This window comes from Podarcis pityusensis (assembly GCF_964106645.2).
Source record: "Podarcis pityusensis genome assembly, chromosome: 3".
NCBI lineage: Eukaryota > Metazoa > Chordata > Lepidosauria > Squamata > Lacertidae > Podarcis > Podarcis pityusensis.
Genome location: NC_138026.1, coordinates 36,870,973 through 36,890,685, shown reverse-complemented (window position 1 = coordinate 36,890,685; position 19,713 = coordinate 36,870,973). Strand labels below are relative to the sequence as shown.

Genomic DNA, 19,713 nt, shown 5'->3' with positions numbered 1-19,713 from the left:
AGAAAGACATACATTTAAAAGGGGCGGGGGGAATATCAGAAGAAGAAAAGTGGAAGTTCTTTAATTGCACACCCACCCTCTTTCTTAACAGTTTTTCTTCATAGGGAAGTTTCCCCATACCTCCAAGCTTTTTTTATTTATCACCTCTGAGTTGCATCTGTTTTTGCTCGGCTTAGATGTAATCACTATGGGTTTGTTTTTTAAAAAAACTCTCGCCATGTTACTGACACTGCACAATTTTTCCATCAGTTTGCTCAAGAGAACACAGCAGAAATAGGTCAGTAAATGTTCCAATGGGAAAACAGGATTCTTTTAGCTACTTGATAATGGCATTATACCATTTATACCATTCCATTACACTACTAGATGCAATTTAACACACTTTCATGCAAAAGTTGGGGGAGGGTTTTTTGGTGGTGTTGGTTCCCCACCCTCCAAAATATAAACAATAACTTTTAAACCAACTGAGGCGGGTATTCCAACTAATCTAGTTACAGACACTTAGTCACAGTAAGAGTTATCTGTTAAGAGTTACATTTAATCACTCTCCCAACAATTAAGATAAAAATAAAGCTAATGATACACATCACCCCACCAAAGAATTGCATCATTTTGCCTGACAAGTCCGTCAGATCTCTTTAGCAATGAAAACTTTACTTACGTTGTGCAAACTTACAAGACTTCTGCACGTGTACCTGTGCAGGATTGCAACCTGGCAGCCTGATAATCAGGGTTTGCCTTTGTTTCGTTGACATAAATACACCCTGAAGCCAGTTTTTTTGCTCTTGCCATTAAATTTCCATGAAAGCTGCCTATTCTAAAACATTCCTAGGCAGTCTGTTGTATCAGTGCAATTCAGGTAGGGCCTCTGAAATGGCACCCAAGATGCTACATAAAACACTGTTATTCAGCCTCATGGAGTCTGGCACTTCTTCATTCCAGTGCCAGAAAAAAGACAAAAGTAACATTTTGTATGTATTCAGTAAGACTATTAAATATTAAATGGATATAAATTTTGAACTATGATCTATAAGTTTGGTCTATAAATTCTTAAACATTTTGCTGCCTAACCAAGCAAAGTGACATTACCAGGCCTTTGTGTAAATTGCTTTCAAGGTACTGGTAACAGCAGTTAGACAGGTAGAGAACCACTGGTATAAAAGACCACCGAGGGCCTCTCATTAAGAAGATAACATATATATTTTCTCTCATTAAAAAAAAAAATCCCCCTAAGATAACAAACTAGAGCCAGGGCCTTTTCGGCTGTGGCCCTGGCCTGGTGGAATGCTCTCCCACAAGAGACCAGGGCCCTGTGGGATTTGACATCTTTCCGCAGGGCCTGCAAGATGGAGCTGTTCTGCCAGGCCTTTGGGCAGGGTGCAGTTTGACTTCCTTTGTATAAGACAAGCCCGAAGGAGGCCCTCAACCCGCTCACAGGTCCTTGTATGATCAGTGGAAACAGTTGGTCCTGGCAAGTATTAACCACTCTCAATTCCAACCTGATAATTGCCACCTGCCCAGATTTTAACTTGTCTGAATTAATTTTAATTAATTGGTGTCTGTTTTTATGCATATTGTGTTGTTTTTATGATGTTGGCTGCTCTGAGCCCAGCCTCAGCCAGGGAGGGTGGGATACAAATAAAATTATTATTATTATTATTATTATTATTATTATTATTATTATTATCTCACCTGGAAAGGTTGCAAACTGGGTTTCAAGTGGTACACATGAAATGTATCCCAGAATGGTTCAGATAATCTGTACATTAGCCAGAAAGGTGTTACCTCATAAAATTGTACCTCAGGGTGGCTTTGACTCTTAAGAGAAGCCAGCATTTCTGAACTAAGCAAGACAAGTCACACATGAGGTGGATTGTTGGCCTTTCAGAGTATAAAGTATGATCTCAAATTCACCCTTTTTTATTATGGAACCTGTGTTCCTAAGCACACATCTTTTACCCATTTGTAATTTTTGCTGAAATAAACATAGCAACATAGAAAAATATTTCAGTACCACACTGTAAATAGACAAGATTTCATTAACAGTATCGTACCCCTTGGCAGTTAAAAAAAAAAAGCTTGACCCACCCTAGAAATTAATAAATGGTAGGATTTTGATTATTTGGGATATGAAGAAAAAATACAAGCTGCAAGAGGAATTCCTAGGCTAGCCTAAGGGCCATTGGCAATGCAAGAGAACTGTCCTTCCCCGCTACCCTGAGGTGTGAACAGAGACAGGGTATTTGAAAGGTTGTCAAGGTAACTGGGTGTGATGTCACAGGAAGAGTTTGGGGCCTTTGGCAGGATGCTTGGAATAGTTGAGAAAAGGGCAGAACTATCTTGGCAAGCCAGCGAAAGGCAGGCAGGGAGAGATGCCTTGGACTCCATTACTGCACTGTTGTGGAGAACAAAGCCCCTCTTGAGATGACCATGCTGTAAGATCTGGGCTCTCTCCATCTAAATTCAGGCATAATTATGTGAATAAATTATATTCCTTAAAGCTACAACAGCCTCTGTCATGTCTCCAAAGGAGCACAGACCCTGGTTGAGGGCCAAGACGCCTACAATCCCATGCATGGCTTACTCCCAATTAAATTTGTATAACAGGGATGGAGAACCTCAGGCCTAAGGGCCCCTCTAGGTCTCTCCATCTTGTTCTTAGGTCTCCCTGCTGTCAGGCTTTAGGAAAGTAGCTTCCTCCCTCCCTTTGGCCATGGATAAGCAGAACAAAGCAAAAATAGTCTCTTACCTTTTAAAGAGATCTTAATGATCACAGCAAAAGAACAAAGAGTCCATCTTGGAGTGAAGGTGCTCCCAATTAAGGTTGCCATGCCCTTCCCCTCAGTCACTCCCGTCACTTCCGCATCTTGGAACCTGCTCTCGCAACCACCATGCTTTTTGTGTAGCCACCTTATCTGCTCTATTTGACCTTAGACTGATAGGATGGACACTTTACAGTTAGAGAGAGAGTCTGTTAGCTCTCTCTCTTCCAGTTCCTCTTCACCTTGCTGTTCACCTCCTAGTTCTTCCCAACTTTTGTCTTCAGAACTATGCCCCTCTGCAAACCACTGTTCCAAATCTATACTGCTCCACTGCTCCTGGGCAGCTTCAGGATCTTGGTCAGGAGCAAGGAAAGAGGGAGGCTCCCACCATTCCTTATCAGAGCAGTAGTCCTCTGCCTGGTCTCTGACACCTGCCAGGCCACACCCCCTCCAGAGCACATCACTTTTATCCAGCCCACGCCCTCTTGCTGGTCTTCCTTGAGTGTTTTTGCCTGGCAGGAATTTGTCCTTGAACTCTGGTCGTTCTTTTTCCTTGCCTGTATGGAGGATGGAGAGGCGTATGCAAGTGTGTGTAGAAACCAGCCTGCTGTACAAAGGTGATGTTTACATTGGTTTCTCCATCCTCTTTTGCCTCTGGTCCTGCTCACCACTGTTACACGACTCCTGGAAGGTTTGCAGACCTTGGGTTGAAAAAGGTGCCCTCCCACTGGTGTATGGGATCTCAGCCTAAGTCTTCACTGAACTCTGTGGACTTACTTCTGAGTATGTAGGAACAGGATTGCACTGTAAGCTATAGTTCCACAAGGCAGCTATGCAGGAATTCTGGAACTTTTCCTCTTTGTGTCTGAACTTGTCTTTCCAGATACTGCGTAATTGATGGGTAGGTAAAAGTATGAGGCAATATCTGCAGGAGGATTCAACCTGTAATTATATACGATTTTGATTTATCACACATAGTTTTAAACTTACTTCATAAGAATATATGATGTCAGTATTTAGTATCTTATTTCCAGTGGTTGACTGCAAGAAAATTCTTTTTTTTCCCAGTTACCATATGTGTTATTTTTTTCATGGCAATTGCCCTTAACCCCCCCCCCCAAATTCTGTTCTTAGCTCTGTGTGGGAATTGAGGGGTTCATTCTAATGACTCTCAGCATCCTTAAGAAACCACAGACCCCAGGATTGTTGAGGGGAAGCCACAGCAGTTTAAATTGGTATGATACTGCTTCAAATGTAAAGTGTAGATGGGGCCATATTCATATGTGAGTCACTGATGATTACTATTAGTATTATTTATACATTTGACAGCTCTCTTGCTATGAACAGTGCATCTCACTGAATATTTATGATACAACACTAAAGTAGGTAATCATTACTCCCATTGAACACAAATGGAATTGGGTATTACGATGACAAATGACCTCCAGCTAAGCTGCATATGAACCTTGGTTTCATATATTTGAACCACATATTATTGCAAAACAAGAAGCCAACTGTGCTTTTGGTTTAATTTTTATTATATATTAGATATTATGATATATAAGATTCTATATTTTTTATATATATATTTCACATATATATAAAGTTGATACATTTTAAATAAACCTAGTTTGCCTTGGTTTTACAATAAAACTGCTCCTACCTTTAGCTGAGGAGGCAAGTTCTGTTCAGCAGAGAAGAACAAGAAGTTTTCTTCAACTTTTCATTCAGATTATCAGCAACAAGAGTACAATTTATGAGGGGAAACAAACACATCTGTCAGCCCCTTTTTAGTTTACCGCTAATTGTTATTCAACACTTACATGCAGCTAGAGTCCAGGTATGAGATCTACCATATTTTACATTTTCCCATGCACTAAATGCCTCATAAAAACAGTATGACTCCATGCCACCTATCCTTTGGGTCATTTAATGCAGGAAATGGAGTAACCTGCTAAATTATTTATTTCTCATAGAGTGACAAGGCTATGAAAACCCACAAACCTTGAGCATTTTGGCGCTGGCATTGATATGGGGGTCTATAATTCTACCCTTTCAAGTACCAATGGCCACACTCCTTTTTTACTACAGAGAGCACTCCAGGAGATTATGCAAGAACATAATTTTTGGGGGGGGAGGAGGGACAGGGTAAACAAGCCTGCTAGATTTATTGATTATGCTACAGAGGGGATGTAGAGCTATAGGGTAATGAAGACAGAAACCACCGAAGTGTAGCCCTGAGTTGGTATTCAATGATTTATATCATATATCATTTATGGTTCATATCTTTTGCAAAAAGATTCACAATCCAAGATCAGCAAGCAAATTTGCCTCCTTGCAGAAGGGCAGATTTATATTGCTCAAAAGTCTTTCAAGGCCTCTAACTGCACAGTTTCCAAGGCAGGTCAAAGCAAAAGGACTAAAGAATAAACCTCTTTGGTTTTATCAGTAGCAGGTGATGTTTTGCCTGGGGGGGAGACCAGCATATGCAGTGAGCAAATCAGTTGTCTGGCCTATGTGATTTCTGACATTATTAGGGCATCATGGAATTGGCTTATGTGGAAACAACTCTCCTCAACAGTCAGGCGTGACATGAATAGGGCCTTTACAACTGTATCCTTACGTGGGTTAAGACATATGGGTTTGTCTGGAAATTCTGAATCACCCAAAGCAAGTACCATGACTATTCCAAAGCAGGGTAAAAGGTTCATTAAGAGAAAACAGAAGAGGAGATGCAATCAAACATATAATGTAACAAATTCAAAGATAGTGTGCTAATGACTACATTGACCTACTTGAGTTATTGAAGCTTACATGACTGATTTTTAGATTGTTTTGCAGAGTTTATATTTCATTCCAGGCAGACATTTGTTTTTTCAGGTAGAGAAAAAAAGCCATTTAAAGTGTGTTTACCTTGTGCCCATACCCCACCAGTCTTCCATGGTGGCACTACCTCAAAAGAAAGCCTTCATTTATAGGAGAATTCTCAGGTATGAAGAGCGACCTTTTGGCAGTCAGTTGGCACATAACAGTTACATTTAAGCTTAGTCATCATGCTGATATGAGACCCGAGTCATACTGGCTACCTAGGAAATGATGAACAGCTAACAGGAAGTATTTAAGGAAATCTTTCCATACCTGTTTGAAAGGGTTATTCAGTAAGTGGCACAATGGGCATTAAATCAATGTAAGGCATTGGTGTAAAGCCAGTGAATAGGCAATACAGAATTTTACTATCAATACAATACAAATAAAGCATAGTTCTGCATATAAAAACGCACTGTTCTGTGTGAAAAGTAAAATAAATAAAAAATCAGCCCTTCTATTTGCAGCTAGGGCAGCATCAAACTGAACAGTAATTACGTGTGCCATAGAGATTGCTCCAATTATGATAGAGTTGATGCCTTTGAAAACTGCCCAGTCGACTAATGAATTTAAAAGAGGAAGGCTTATGTTCCCTTTCCAGAACTCTTGTATAACCATTCCAAATTTCTAATCATTTATTGGCTGTAATTGTTGAAAGAAACAAACTTGACCACTGTCATAGAAGCTATGCACACTCTGTGCCCTTAGATCAGAAAATAGCCATTCAGTGCTGTCCAAATTCTTCCTTAGAGGATTTTAGTTAGAACAGTCTGTTTTCTATGCCAAACAGTGTCTCTGCTGCTGTTTGCTGTGGCATACAGTATTGTAAAAGTAGAGCGCTGAATTGTGGGCTGAATTCTCTGTGTTATAAGAGCAATTAAGAAAATGCAGCCTTTATTTTAAAGAAGAGTCAGTATGTGAGCTTGGCAAACTATGGTTTGTAAAGAAAAGAAAAATGATGCACATGTTGATTAAAAGGAATGCTAACTAAAGATGAAATATGTATGAATGAATACTAAAGCTAATCACACGTGATATGGCCCAGCTGTGCACTAAGTCAGGCTTCTCTTTCATGTAAGATAAAGGAAGGCAGGTTTATGTAAACATGTAGCAGAAATCTTGGCAGCTCCATGTGGAACCAATTGGATATCTAGGGTCAAAAATGAGGTAAGATGGTGGCAGATCCCAGCAGCGATCTTTTCTAGATTGGTCCTCAGTGTTGTAAGTAAGTGTATTGACTTATGAAGATAGTAAGCAGAAAGTCAAGGGTGAGTTTATTTTTTAGGGCAGCAAGGAAAAAAGAAAAAGAACATCACAGAAAGAATATTAAAGTGGCAAGGGAAATATAACTGGGAGAGGGGAAGATCAGAATTGTTTGGCAAGAAGGCTTCCAGAGTGAGAAAGGGATGGAAAGATGATTGAATAGGAACAAACAGGAGGATGAACTAATTGCAGGGGCATACCAAGGGGTTAGAGACGTGGGTGGCGCTGTGGGTTAAACCACAGAGCCTAGGACTTGCCGATCAGAAGGTCAGCGGTTCGAATCCCCGCAACAGGGTGAGCTCCCATTGCTCGGTCCCTGCTCCTGCCAACCTAGCAGTTCAAAAGCACGTCAAAGTGCAAGTAGATAAATAGGTACTGCTCCGGCGGGAAGGTAAACGGCGTTTCCATGCACGGCTTAGTCATGCTGGCCACATGACCTGGAAGCTGTACGCCGGCTCCCTCGGCCAATAAAGCAAGATGAGCACAGCAACCCCAGAGTCGGTCACGACTGGACCTAACGGTCAGTGGTCCCTTTACCTTTACCTACCTAGGGGTTAGCTAGTGTTATGTACTGAGTTGAATAGGATCCAAACTGCAGCAGCCTGATTGGTCCTAGAACAATAGGATTCAGAATGCAGCAGTCTGATTGGTCCTAGAATAATGCAGCAGTATGATTGGTTGGCAGGAACCACCCAATCATGCTCCAGATAGAAGTGAATCCACAACCTGATTGGCTTACAGTAGAATTCCGGAGTTAGCCAATCATGTGCAGCCCATTGTGTAAATAATGTATATAAAGCAGATACTTTGAGGGGACATTCATTCATTCCGCCTCACCACTATGAGCTGAATAAAGAGCATGAAATCACTTTGCGACTCTGAGTATATTTCACTGGCGACGAGGATGGGATCCTGCTGAGCTGACTGCCACACACAGAGCATGAAATCACTTTGCGACTCTGAGTATATTTCAGCTAGGTTGGCCCCTGCCAACAATGCAGGGTAGCTCCTCACTCTTGCAAAATGTGTGCCTCCAGGCATGGGCTGTTGCAGCATTCCCATGGAGCCCCCTTCCCAGTCACTTGGCAGCACTGGTGGTTAGCACAACAGGGCTCCCTGTGAGGACACAACAGCTTGGCCCTCTGCCTAGTGCAGCCGCTGCTCCCTGCCCTCTGTTCCCCCTGCTTGCCACAAGGGAGTGCAGCCTTCCATCTGATGATTGAGAAGCATCAGGCAAGGCTCTTAGTTCAGCATAGCTGAGTTGCTTTGCCCTGGTTTCCTTCCTGCCTTGACCAATTTACAGTGTGAGTTCACCCCAAAGAGCAACAGCCATTGACTTAAGCAGGGCTTACAGCCCAGTAAAGTGTGCAGAGGGGCACAACCTCCAAGTTAGTGCTTTTCTGCTGGTGCCTTGTCGGAAGTAACATAAAGGCAAGTGAGGTATTGTCAGAAGTTCCTGCATCTGGATTTAGGCTTGCAGTCCTGTGTACCCACTTTCCTGTTAGTAAGCTCAATTGAACTTAGTGGGAATCACTTTTGAGTAAAGCAGAGACATCACCTTGTCAAACAGATTCCTCACTGGCCTTGCAGACAACTTCATTGTCCAGAAAGTGGGAGAAGCAACAAGAGGAACAGCCATTTTAGATCTGGTCCTAACCAATGTTGATGACCTGGTTAGTGGGGTAGAAGTGGAAGGATCATTAGGCGCGAGTGATCATGCTCTTCTGAAGTTTACTATACAGCGGAAAGGAGCAGCCAAGCATACTAGGACTCAATTTCTTGACTTTAAGAAAGCTGACTTCATAAAACTTAGGGAAGTGCTGGGTGAGATCCCATGGACAGTAATACTAAAAGGAAAGGGAGTTCATGATGGCTGGGAGTTTGTTAAGAGGGAGATAGTAAAAGCACAACGTCAGGCAATACCAATGAGATGGAAACATGGAAGGTGCCTAAAGAAGCCAGGGTGGCTATCTAAAGAACTTTTAACTGAGTTAAGATTAAAAAAGGATGTGTACAAAAAATGGAAAAGGGGGGAAACCACCAAAGAGGAATTCAAACAAATAGCCAGCACGTGTAGACACAAAGTCAGAAAAGCTAAAGCACAGAATGAACTCAGGCTTGCTAGAGAGGTTAAAAGCAACAAAAAAGGCTTTTATGGGTATGTTCGTAGCAAAAGGAAGAACAAAGAAACAGTGGGGTCACTCAGAGGAGAAGATGGTGAAATGCAAACAGGGGACACAGAAAGGGCTGAACTCCTCAATGCCTTCTTTGCCTCAGTCTTATGCCCGACCTGAAGAATTTGGAGCAAATGATTCAGTAGAGGAAACACAGCCCAGAATAACTAAGGAGATAGTACAAGAATACTTGGCTAGTTTAGATGTATTCAAGTCTCCAGGGCCAGATGAACTGCATCCAAGAGTATTAAAAGAACTGGCAGATGTGATCTCAGAACCACTGGCAGTCATCTTTGAGAATTCCTGGAGAACAGGCGAAGTCCCGGCAGACTGGAGGAGGGCAAATGTTGTCCCTATTTTCAAAAAGGGGAAAAGAGAGGACCCAAATAATTACCGCCCAGTCAGTCTGACATCAATACCAGGGAAGATTCTGGAGCATATCATTAAGCAAACAGTCTGTGAGCACCTAGAAAGGAATGCTGTGATCACCAATAGTCAGCATGGATTTCTGAAAAATAAGTCATGTCAGACTAACCTGATCTCGTTTTTTGACAGAATTACAAGCCTGGTAGATGAAGGGAACGCAGTGGATGTAGCCTACCTTGATTTCAGCAAGGCATTTGACAAGGTGCCTCATGATATTCTTGTAAAGAAGCTGGTAAAATGTGGTCTTGACTATGCTACCACTCAGTGGATTTGTAACTGGCTGATTGACCGAACCCAAAGGGTGCTCATCAATGGTTCCTCTTCATCCTGGAGAAGAGTGACTAGTGGGGTGCCACAGGGTTCTGTCTTGGGCCCGGTCTTATTCAACATCTTTATCAACGACTTGGATGACGGACTCAAGGGCATCCTGATCAAATTTGCAGATGACACCAAATTGGGAGGGGTGGCTAACACCCCAGAGGACAGGATCACACTTCAAAACGACCTTGACAGATTAGAGAACTGGGCCAAAACAAACAAGATGAATTTTAACAGGGAGAAATGTAAAGTATTGCACTTGGGCAAAAAAAATGAGAGGCACAAATACAATATGGGTGACACCTGGCTTGAGAGCAGTACATGTGAAAAGGATCTAGGAGTCTTGGTTGACCACAAACTTGACATGAGCCAACAGTGTGACGCGGCAGCTAAAAAAGCCAATGCAATTCTGGGCTGCATCAATAGGAGTATAGCATCTAGATCAAGGGAAGTAATAGTGCCACTGTATTCTGCTCTGGTCAGACTTCACCTGAGTACTGTGTCCAGTTCTGGGCACCACAGTTCATGAAGGACACTGACAAACTGGAACGTGTCCAGAGGAGGGCAACCAAAATGGTCAAAGGCCTGGAAACGATGCCTTATGAGGAACGGCTAAGGGAGCTGGGCATGTTTAGCCTGGAGAAGAGGAGGTTAAGGGGTGATATGATAGCCATGTTCAAATATATAAAAGGATGTCACATAGAGGAGGGAGAAAGGTTGTTTTCTGCTTCTCCAGAGAAGCGGACACAGAGCAATGGATCCAAACTACAAGAAAGAAGATTCCACCTAAACATTAGGAAGAACTTCCTGACAGTGAGAGCTGTTCGACAGTGGAATTTGCTGCCAAGGAGTGTGGTGGAGTCTCCTTCTTTGGAGGTCTTTAAGCAGAGGCTTGACAACCATATGTCAGGAGTGCTCTGATGGTGTTTCCTGCTTGGCAGGGGGTTGGACTCGATGGCCCTTGTGGTCTCTTCCAACTCTATGATTCTATGATTCTATGATTCTAAAGGTCCGTATAGTTAAAGCTATGGTTTTCCTGGTAGTGATGTATGGAAGTGAGAGCTGGAGCATAAAGAAGGCTGATCGGCGAAGAATTGATGCTTTTGAATTATGGTGCTGGAGGAGACTCTTGAGAGCCCCATGGACTGCAAGAAGATCAAACCTCTCCATTCTGAAGGAAATCAGCCCTGAGTGCTCACTGGAAGGACAGATCCTGAAGCTGAGGCTCCAATACTTTGGCCACCTCATGAGAAGAGAAGACTCCCTGGAAAAGACCCTGATGTTGGGAAAGATTGAGGGCACAAGGAGAAAGGAACGACAGAGGACGAGATGGTTGGACAGTGTTCTCGAAGCTACCAGCATGAGTTTGACCAAACTGCGGGAGGCAGTAGAAGACAGGAGTGCCTGGCGTGCTCTGGTCCATGGGGTCGCGAAGAGTCGGACACAACTAAATGACTAAACAACAACAAAGACATTTTTATGATTGTGCTGTTAAATGCCTATTTTGAGTCATGCCTGTTCTTGATCTAATGATCATAAATTGTCATCTCTGATGAAGACCCCTGGCAATAAACTATCAAGAAAGATGAAGTTTGTCTACTTTGAGATCAGCAACTAGGCTGGGTGGTGGTGGTGGAATTGATCGTAACTGTATCAGCAGTTCTGGTTTGGTCTCAAAAGCTGCAGCTCCCTTCCCTGGCCTTCCAAGGAGTGGAAGGCAGCTCCCTGATTGCCATTCCCAAGTCTTTGATTGAAAACTGGCAGTACAGAATGTTTACAGAGTTAGGTGACCGCCCTTTCTTTATATGTGTGACTTGGAAGGTCATCTTGATGACAGTAACATTTGTATCATGGGCTGAATTTTTTAAAGAAACACTCTGATTAAGACTTACTTATTCACATGCAGGAGGTACTCAATTTAAGCGCTGAAATATAAGTGGGCCAGACTCCTGGTCTGCGTTTTGTTTTGTTTGATGTGTTGGCGTAGTGCTTATTTCTTTATTTCAGATTTTAGGGAGAAGGAATAAACCATACTGTAATTAGCAGCTGCATCTTAATTGGACTTTCCATTTTATTTTAATTAAGAGCAACTAGACCTGGGGCAAACTTCCAATACACGCTCTTGCTCATTCACCACCTACTAGATGCCCTCATTTTTCCAATGTAGGACAGCACCATGCCCATCCTTACAGGAATTATATTCTGACAAATCTATCTTTCAGAATGCTCAACACCATTGCATTATTCCAGTTTAGTCAAGAGTGATGTATCCAACTCTAAAATAGCCATGCCACTAATTTAATAGGATTGTTTTCTTGCTAGCAGTGGCCTACATAAATAAAAGTAGAGTCATCTACTTTTAATGGAAGTTCCCTGATTCAAACCCTTTTATTATTCTTAAAAACATGACAAATGCATGATTTTTGAATGACAACTTTCTCGACCATTTTATTTTCCACAGTATCAACAGTATGTAATCTTTGGGCTGTGAGATGCACTTCTGCCATCTTTCACTGCATTGCTAAAACGATTCCTGGCATACATTTCTATTTCTGACAATTGGCCAATGAGATTATACAAAGTTTAAGGGAACATCCAGTGAGAACTATCAAAGGCTTAAATTATAGACTAGTCATCTCTATTCTGGAGTGCCACACAGGTCTATTCTGTCCTTCAAGCTTTTCAACATACATGGCATTTATTTATTTTTAAGTATCTGTATAAAACAGCCGGGAGATGTTGTCCAGAGTTTTGGAGTGGGTTGTCATCAGACCTTTCATCTCTGTTTTCTTCTTGCCATCTCTCCTTCATCTCTCCTGAAACAGTCTTGGCAGTTCTGTATTTGAATGATTACCTAAGTATGGTAATGGAAGTGAATAACCTGACATAATTAAGGCAAGACAGAGTTCCTCACAGTGGCTGGTCCTAGAACAACACGCAAAAGCAGAAATGCCAGTTCTGGATGGTTCACATTCCTCCTCCTGAAATAGCAGGACTGCAGTTTGTGGGCGCTCCTGGTTCTGGGTCTCCTGGATTTTCCGGCCGATTCTGTATCCCAAAGCATGTTTGGCAAGCTTTGGCTCAACACCAGCTGTGCTCCTTCTTACAACAACAATAATTTGGCCATGACTGTTGGCCTCTTTACTTTTTTAACTAGACTTCTGTAATGTGAAATATGTAGGACTGAAGACAACTTGGAAACTTCTGCTGGAGCTGAGTGCAGCAGGAGCATATAAGACAACTACTGCTAGAGCTAGATGCTGCTCACCTCTTACCTTTACATCACTATGCAACCTGAGAGAGCAACTTCCTCCATGCTCCTTGCCATTCATTGATTTTGGTAATGAGATTTTGGTAATGAGATTTTGCTTTGGGTGCCGCCTCTGTTGCATATCAATATGTCTTCAGCAGCCAACAGAGCTGCTTCTTTTATTAGCGATGGTCCAGAGACATGACACATCAAAGTGAATGGGTCAATTCGGCATGCTTATTTCAGACAGGCTTTCATGGAATCATGAAGTTGGAAGGGACCACGAGGGTCTTCTAGTCCAACCCCCTGAAGTGCAGGAATCTTATGCCCAACTTGGGGCTCAAACCCACAACCCTGAGATTAAGAATCTCATGCCGTACAGAATGAAGGTGCCAGAATTGCAGTTCATGCCATTCATTTTTTGTTTATCTCTCATTAGGATTTATTTATTGTTTGCATTTTGTTTTACTAAACTCCACTTTTATGAGAATTTTAAAATTGAAAAAAAGAGTTTTATTTTTTGATATAAATAAATAATGCGAACATACACAGTGCGACCCCACTATGAACACAAAAATAGTTTGAAATCACAGTGAGGTTGATCATTAGTTACATTTTTTTAAAGGTAAAATGGGGCATTTTTATATATTTTCTTTTTCAAAAACAGATTGAGTATATGACTAGAAGGATGTGATCATTAAGAACTATTGGCTACAACATTTAACTTGGCTTGATTTAATGAGATTGCTTAATTTAGTGGGCACAATGGCACTCGCTTCAATGTAAGCAGTACACAGAATAATGTATGTGAGAATGGATCTCAGCAATGGGTGTATTTTGTTTCAAACACATATGCCTGACCATTTTCTTCAGTGTTGGGCAGAAGGAGCTTCCCAGTTCAATATAGGCTATGGAGTAGCCCATTCCTGTCCAGGGTCCTAGCATGCAGAATACTTCCACAAAGAGCAATAATAGCTTTTGTACTCAGTAAAGGGGATGTAGATGAAAGAACGAATCTGCCGCCGTGTGGGGATACAGTCTTGCATTTCCATATTTGTATGCTGATCTTTACAACAAGGGAAGAGCTGGACAACACTATATGATTTAGCTATATTCCAGTAAACTGTATCAGGGATATTATATATAGTACATTAAACTATTTGTGTTGAATACAATAGCAGATTTGGATATGTTATTTATTTTGCATTATAGGGTGTGGGGGGGCACTTCTTTTCCTCTTGTTTCTTCTTTCATTGTAATTTAAACACTGAGCTGTTGTACTGAACTTTGCACACATACTTCAGTATTTAGCTGCTGCTTTCTTACCAGATGATTTAGGACCTTAATTCAGACGGTCCTTTAACCCTAAGATCAGAAGTGATAATACCTGAGATGGCCCTTGACAACTGCTTAGAGACTTCAGTTGGTACCCAATGTGTTGGTGCACATAGGGTGTGGTATAGAGGTTAGAATGTTGGACTAGTAGCAGAGAAGCCCAAGCTCCAATCCACATTAAGCTGTGAAGGTCACAAGTCTAACCTACATCACAGGCTTGTTGTAAGGACGCAGTGAGGTCGAACAACATTCCCTGCCCTCAGCTCCTTGGAATGATGGGATTAAAATGTCATAGATAAATATATTTGTTATGCTTCCTGGCTTGCCTAGGTTATGTTCCACGTGCTCTAGCAGCATCAAGATATTAAAGGTCTGTGTCAACCCTTCCTTTTTAGTGTTTCCAGCTGAGTTACCGTACTTGTGGGGAAAGGGGGCAGCCTGAGGAAAAGGTGGGGTTGGTGGCACGGAGACCTCTACCTGGGTCATGTGCCTGCTGGTGACATCAGCAGCAGGAATGCGACAGAAACCCAATTTTGAATAGGGCTTAGCCAAAAATAATCATTTTAAATTATCCAGTAGACATTCTCTCCTCCCCCCATTTTTTTTTTTTTAAGCAGCCCAATTCCAAATTGGAGTGCATTTCACGCTGGTTCAAACATGCCTCTGTGTTCTAGGTCAGTGTTTCCTAAAGTTGGTTTTCCAGCTAATTTTGGACTACAACCCCCATCATCCCTAGCTAGCAATACCAGTAATCAGGGATGATGGGAATTGTAGTCCAAAAACAGCTGGAGGCTCAACTGTCTTCTTCCTACATGCACCATAGCTTTAGTTTGAACACCTTTTCAAGGTGCTCAAATGCCGTTTTTGTTTGGCAGTAATCTAAAGATTGTGGCTAAGGGTGATTTCGGTGATACATTTGAAATAATGTTTTTTTAAAAAGATTTTATTGTGTGTGTGTGTGTGTGTGTGTGTGTGTGTGTGTATGCGTACACACACACCAACCCTGAAGGTGTAAGGCAGAGTAAGTTGTAACACTTAGACCCAGATTTTTTTGTATGGAGACCTACAAATTTATTTGGAATGCATTATAAGGTTATATAGCTGAGTAAACTCTCTCGGGTTTAAATATATGTTGCAGGTGGGGCTGGGAAGGGCATAGCAAGCCAAAACAAAACAAAACAAAACAACAAAGCATTTATTCAAGCAATGTATCCATCAATCAGAGAAGGAAATGTATCCAGCTCCCAGTTAATATCTGTGTTACTCAAAACTTAATTACTTCACAGCATGTAGTGACATCAAAAGGAATGCCGTATGTTGGGAAATAGAGGGAGATCTCAACATCTTGCTTATGTTTTCTTTCACACAGCCACATGTGAAATACAGGAATGTAGGCAAGGGCAGAGGGGAAGGCAAAGAAATGAAGGAGGAGACAGCTTGCATGGGAATATAAGGAAGCAGAAGCAAGAGCGAAATCACATCAAAGCCAGCATTACTTTCAATGGGATTAGATAGCCACAGAAAACATTTTCAGCTCTTAACTGAACATTATATTCTTACATTACTATAGCTTTATGTTCTGTCCCCCCCCCCCTTTGCATCTTCAACATCTGCTTAGAAATAATAACAGGAACTGGTGATTGCATTTTCTCTTCCACCTGCCATTCCACATACCATGTTCTTTCCCACCTGTCCCTTCTCTTTCTTTCAAAGGGATACCAAACAAGACTGGGCCATTATTTTCTTCTACCCTTTTATCATCTCTAGTCATTCCAGCCAAACAGATTCTGCAGATTGTTTTGTAAACTTGCAAAACCTGCAGAGACCATAATGAAACAGAACAACAGCAAAACGAATGTGTGTGATTTGGACAGCAATGGTTCAGCCGTAACACCTCCAGAATGAAGCAGGGAGAGAATTTTCCCTCTTCCTTTTGCACCATTTCTTCCTTCCTCTGAGCTGTTCCAGGAAATCTGCAGGAGAGGACGGGGTGGGGGTGGGGGGAGCAACTGGAAAGCCAGATGGCAGCCTTGAGGAAGCTATATTCAGTCTGCAAGCTGCCAGTTACTGGCACCTATAATAGCACAGATAATATACTTTCTGATCTGCTGTGAGGTGAAACTTGCATTGGCACCCATCAGTGAGCTGTCTGCTGCACTAAAATCAACAGGAAAGTCCTTGTGGATGGGGGAGCACTGTATGTGCATTGAATCTTTCATTCCTGCAAGGGATTTATTGGATTGGACTGATAGGGGCTTAGGGAACAGAGAAGGCATCTTTGAGACCCTGCTACCACTCACCCAGCTTTCTGCACCATAAAAAGATATTCATGTGTTCAGAGCCATCACAATCTCCTTCTCCACTAGAAACACCTGCACAACAGCCATAGCCAGCTGTGGCTTCCCTGCTTATCATCTGCGGTTAAAACTCTAGGGCACCTTAACATTCATCCAATTGACAATTAAAAAAAAAATCACACTCATGGTTTTTGGGGTGTATTCTATACTCTTAGGCAACTTTCCATTGTATGGCAGGGTAGAATGCACACTTCAGAAAATCTGTTTTTCTGCAATGTCAGAATACGCAAGCCCCCAGAGCCAGAAAACACTTGTTCAGAGGACGTAGAATTTGTCTGTGCAGTAAATATTTGCAGTTTTCTCATTGAAACCAAAGGGTCCTGAGGAGCACATGGTTACTTGGGAATGACAAAGCCAATACAAGAGGTTGCAAGGCAGCTGTTGGGCAATTCAGTAGACTAGAAAGAGGAGACATGAAGTATATGACACATCGTGGACCTGATAGTGACTATGAATAGCTCACTGGTTTCCCAGGAAGTAGGATTGGGCCTGTCTGACACATATTTACTCATACATCTTTTGCAGATGCAATTTATATTGAGTCAACCATAATGATTTGATTATCCAATTAGGATGTCACTTTATTGTCCATCACATGCCTGTGCAATTTGACTTGAGAATTGAGTTCATATTGACTGACACTGAGTTCATATTGACTGACATCTGCAAACCTGTTCCTGTTGTGTTTCCACTTCAGTAGCTTTGTACTTAGATGCTTCAAGAACAACAGTATTTTGGGTGGGAACGCTGTGCTATGTGTGATACAGCTGAAAATCACAAGCCTGGAAGATCAGAGAATGCACCTTGTGTTGACTTACCTTGCTGGCTTCCTCTGTAATAATGTTTACATTGACTTCTGTTGGGAGACTTCAGAACAGTTGCTGTCTTTCATAATGGCTGTCCTTATGGTCACATACATGCAAAGTAGCAGAAAGCGGTACAGTTAACTGCAACTCAGTTCAAACAATTCCAATTATGTGCCCCAAGATGTACCACAGAGAGGCAAAGCCAGACTTATTAAAAATGTGATTCTGGCCTTAGTCAAGAGCTCTATTTTCCTTTTCTCAGACACTCACACTACTCTAAATAATAATAGTCAATTTACGCCAGTGGTGGCCCATGCAGTTCTCTCCAAGTATTGTTGGAAATGGAATATAGATCTTACTATCTTTGACCCACTGGCCTTCACTGATCTGCACCATGTTTTTCACAATGCTGTCTTTTCTAAGTTACAGTACCTGATATTTTCCCTTTGAAACAGAGCGTGCAAGTCAGGAAATAGTTTGCTCCAACCATGTTTTATTGTATTCTGTCTGGACGTTAACAGAGAAGCCCTTCTCCTTTGTGTACTTCGGGAGCTTTTTACAGTGAGGCCTTTCTAAAGCTCTTTGGTTTGTGCTGACTTATAATCTCTTGTAGCTTTTACTGAAAGTCTTCTAGGAATTAAAGCAATCTCCCTCTCCCGCGGCCCCTGCGCCAGACTATCATGAACTGATGATCCACTGGGTTTCTTGCCCTCTGTCCATCCACATAGACAGATCTACCTGTGTGGTTTTCTGTGCTTGAAAATATATCCAAACTAAAGTGACTGGTTAGAGACTGATTAACCTGCCGGGTCACAATATATAACTAGGTAATCTGTATTCTTTGGCAAGATCTGTACTTAAGCAGTGAACCCTACATAAATGGCTTGCTTCTGTTTCAGCAAAATTCCTCTACTGGAGGACTGGGAGCTGAGAGACTGCCTCATTAGGAAGTCAGTGAGAAATGAGAAGTTCCTCCCCCCACCCATGGCAGCATTTGAACTTACCCTGATTAGTGGAATTGCCAAAGTATACATAATCTTTGCTGGGTCACCTCCAGGGTCTAACCTCATGTTTCTTTCCCATCAGCTACTCCCCTCCCTTCCTTTCCTGCCATGTAACTCACTCACTGGGCAGCATTGTTTAACTGAGGAATTCCAACTTATATCCACACCCCTCGCTCCTGCTCCCCCCCCTTTTTATATCCCAGCTAAATTCCTCCCGCATGTCCCCTCGGGAACACGTAGGCCTTCTTAGTGCCCACCTCCACTTCTCATCCAGATTATTAAAACGGCACCAACCGTTGGTGTTTCTTCACACACACAGACGCCCTTGCAGGAGGACAGAGAGCACTGACTCTGGGACCCTCTCACCCTTAATTTGATGGGACCATAGGCAGAAAATTCAGCTGCTTAGGTGCCTAAGCACAAAAACCGGGTGGGGAAATGCAGCACAACCGGTAAGTGATGTACTGCATATCTAACTGAGGGGTGTCATTGATAGAGGAGGAAAGAACAATTAATTGCATTTAAAATAAGCTTTGCTGCCCTCTGTGTCTTCCTTTTTTCTTCTGACAGTTATATGTATAAGAACAAGTATCTGAGACAAATGCTAAGGCAACGTTTTGTTGTACTGTTGGGGGAAAAGACACAAACCTGAAATTTTGGAGCTTTGCTTGCCATCTGTGCTAGCAAAGATTTAAGTTGTGCTTTTATGCATTTTATATGCACGACTGTGAGATGAAAGTGGGTGACATTATTAGGCCGTGTATGTTCATGTTTAAGCTGTCTTTCTTTCCTTACAGGCAATACCAACTTTTCTGTTATTTGTGCTGTTTTCTTGGGTTTCTGGCATCTGCTACTGCTCAACAGCAGACAAGTAAGGGTCTATTTTATTACATGTAGTAAAGATGTTGGCAGTGAAAATAGTTCTACCGTACTCAGAGCCTTCTCCTGCAATCCTATACCTATTTATACAAAAGCAAGTACCGCTGAATTCAGTGGGGATTACTTTTGAGTAGACATGTATAGGATTGCACTGTAACAAATTTAGGAACGGGGTTAGATTCTTATGTGTGCGTGATAAATGTGGGTATGTAAATGAGAAAGAAAGGCAGCTTGAATTTTTGGAAAACAGTGCCTTTTGATATCTGGCATTTAA

At 42.0% G+C, this 19,713-nt stretch overlaps 1 protein-coding gene across 1 annotated transcript in view; it reads left to right on the top strand.

Moving 5' to 3' along the window:
- COL9A1 (collagen type IX alpha 1 chain) overlaps positions 1–19,713 on the top strand; it is a 95,214-nt gene that overhangs the window by 13,237 nt on the left and 62,264 nt on the right. The window contains exon 2 of the mRNA XM_080997998.1: positions 19,358–19,431. Within this exon, the coding sequence (XP_080854124.1) occupies positions 19,358–19,431 (74 nt within the window). The remainder of the gene's footprint in view (positions 1–19,357; positions 19,432–19,713) is intronic.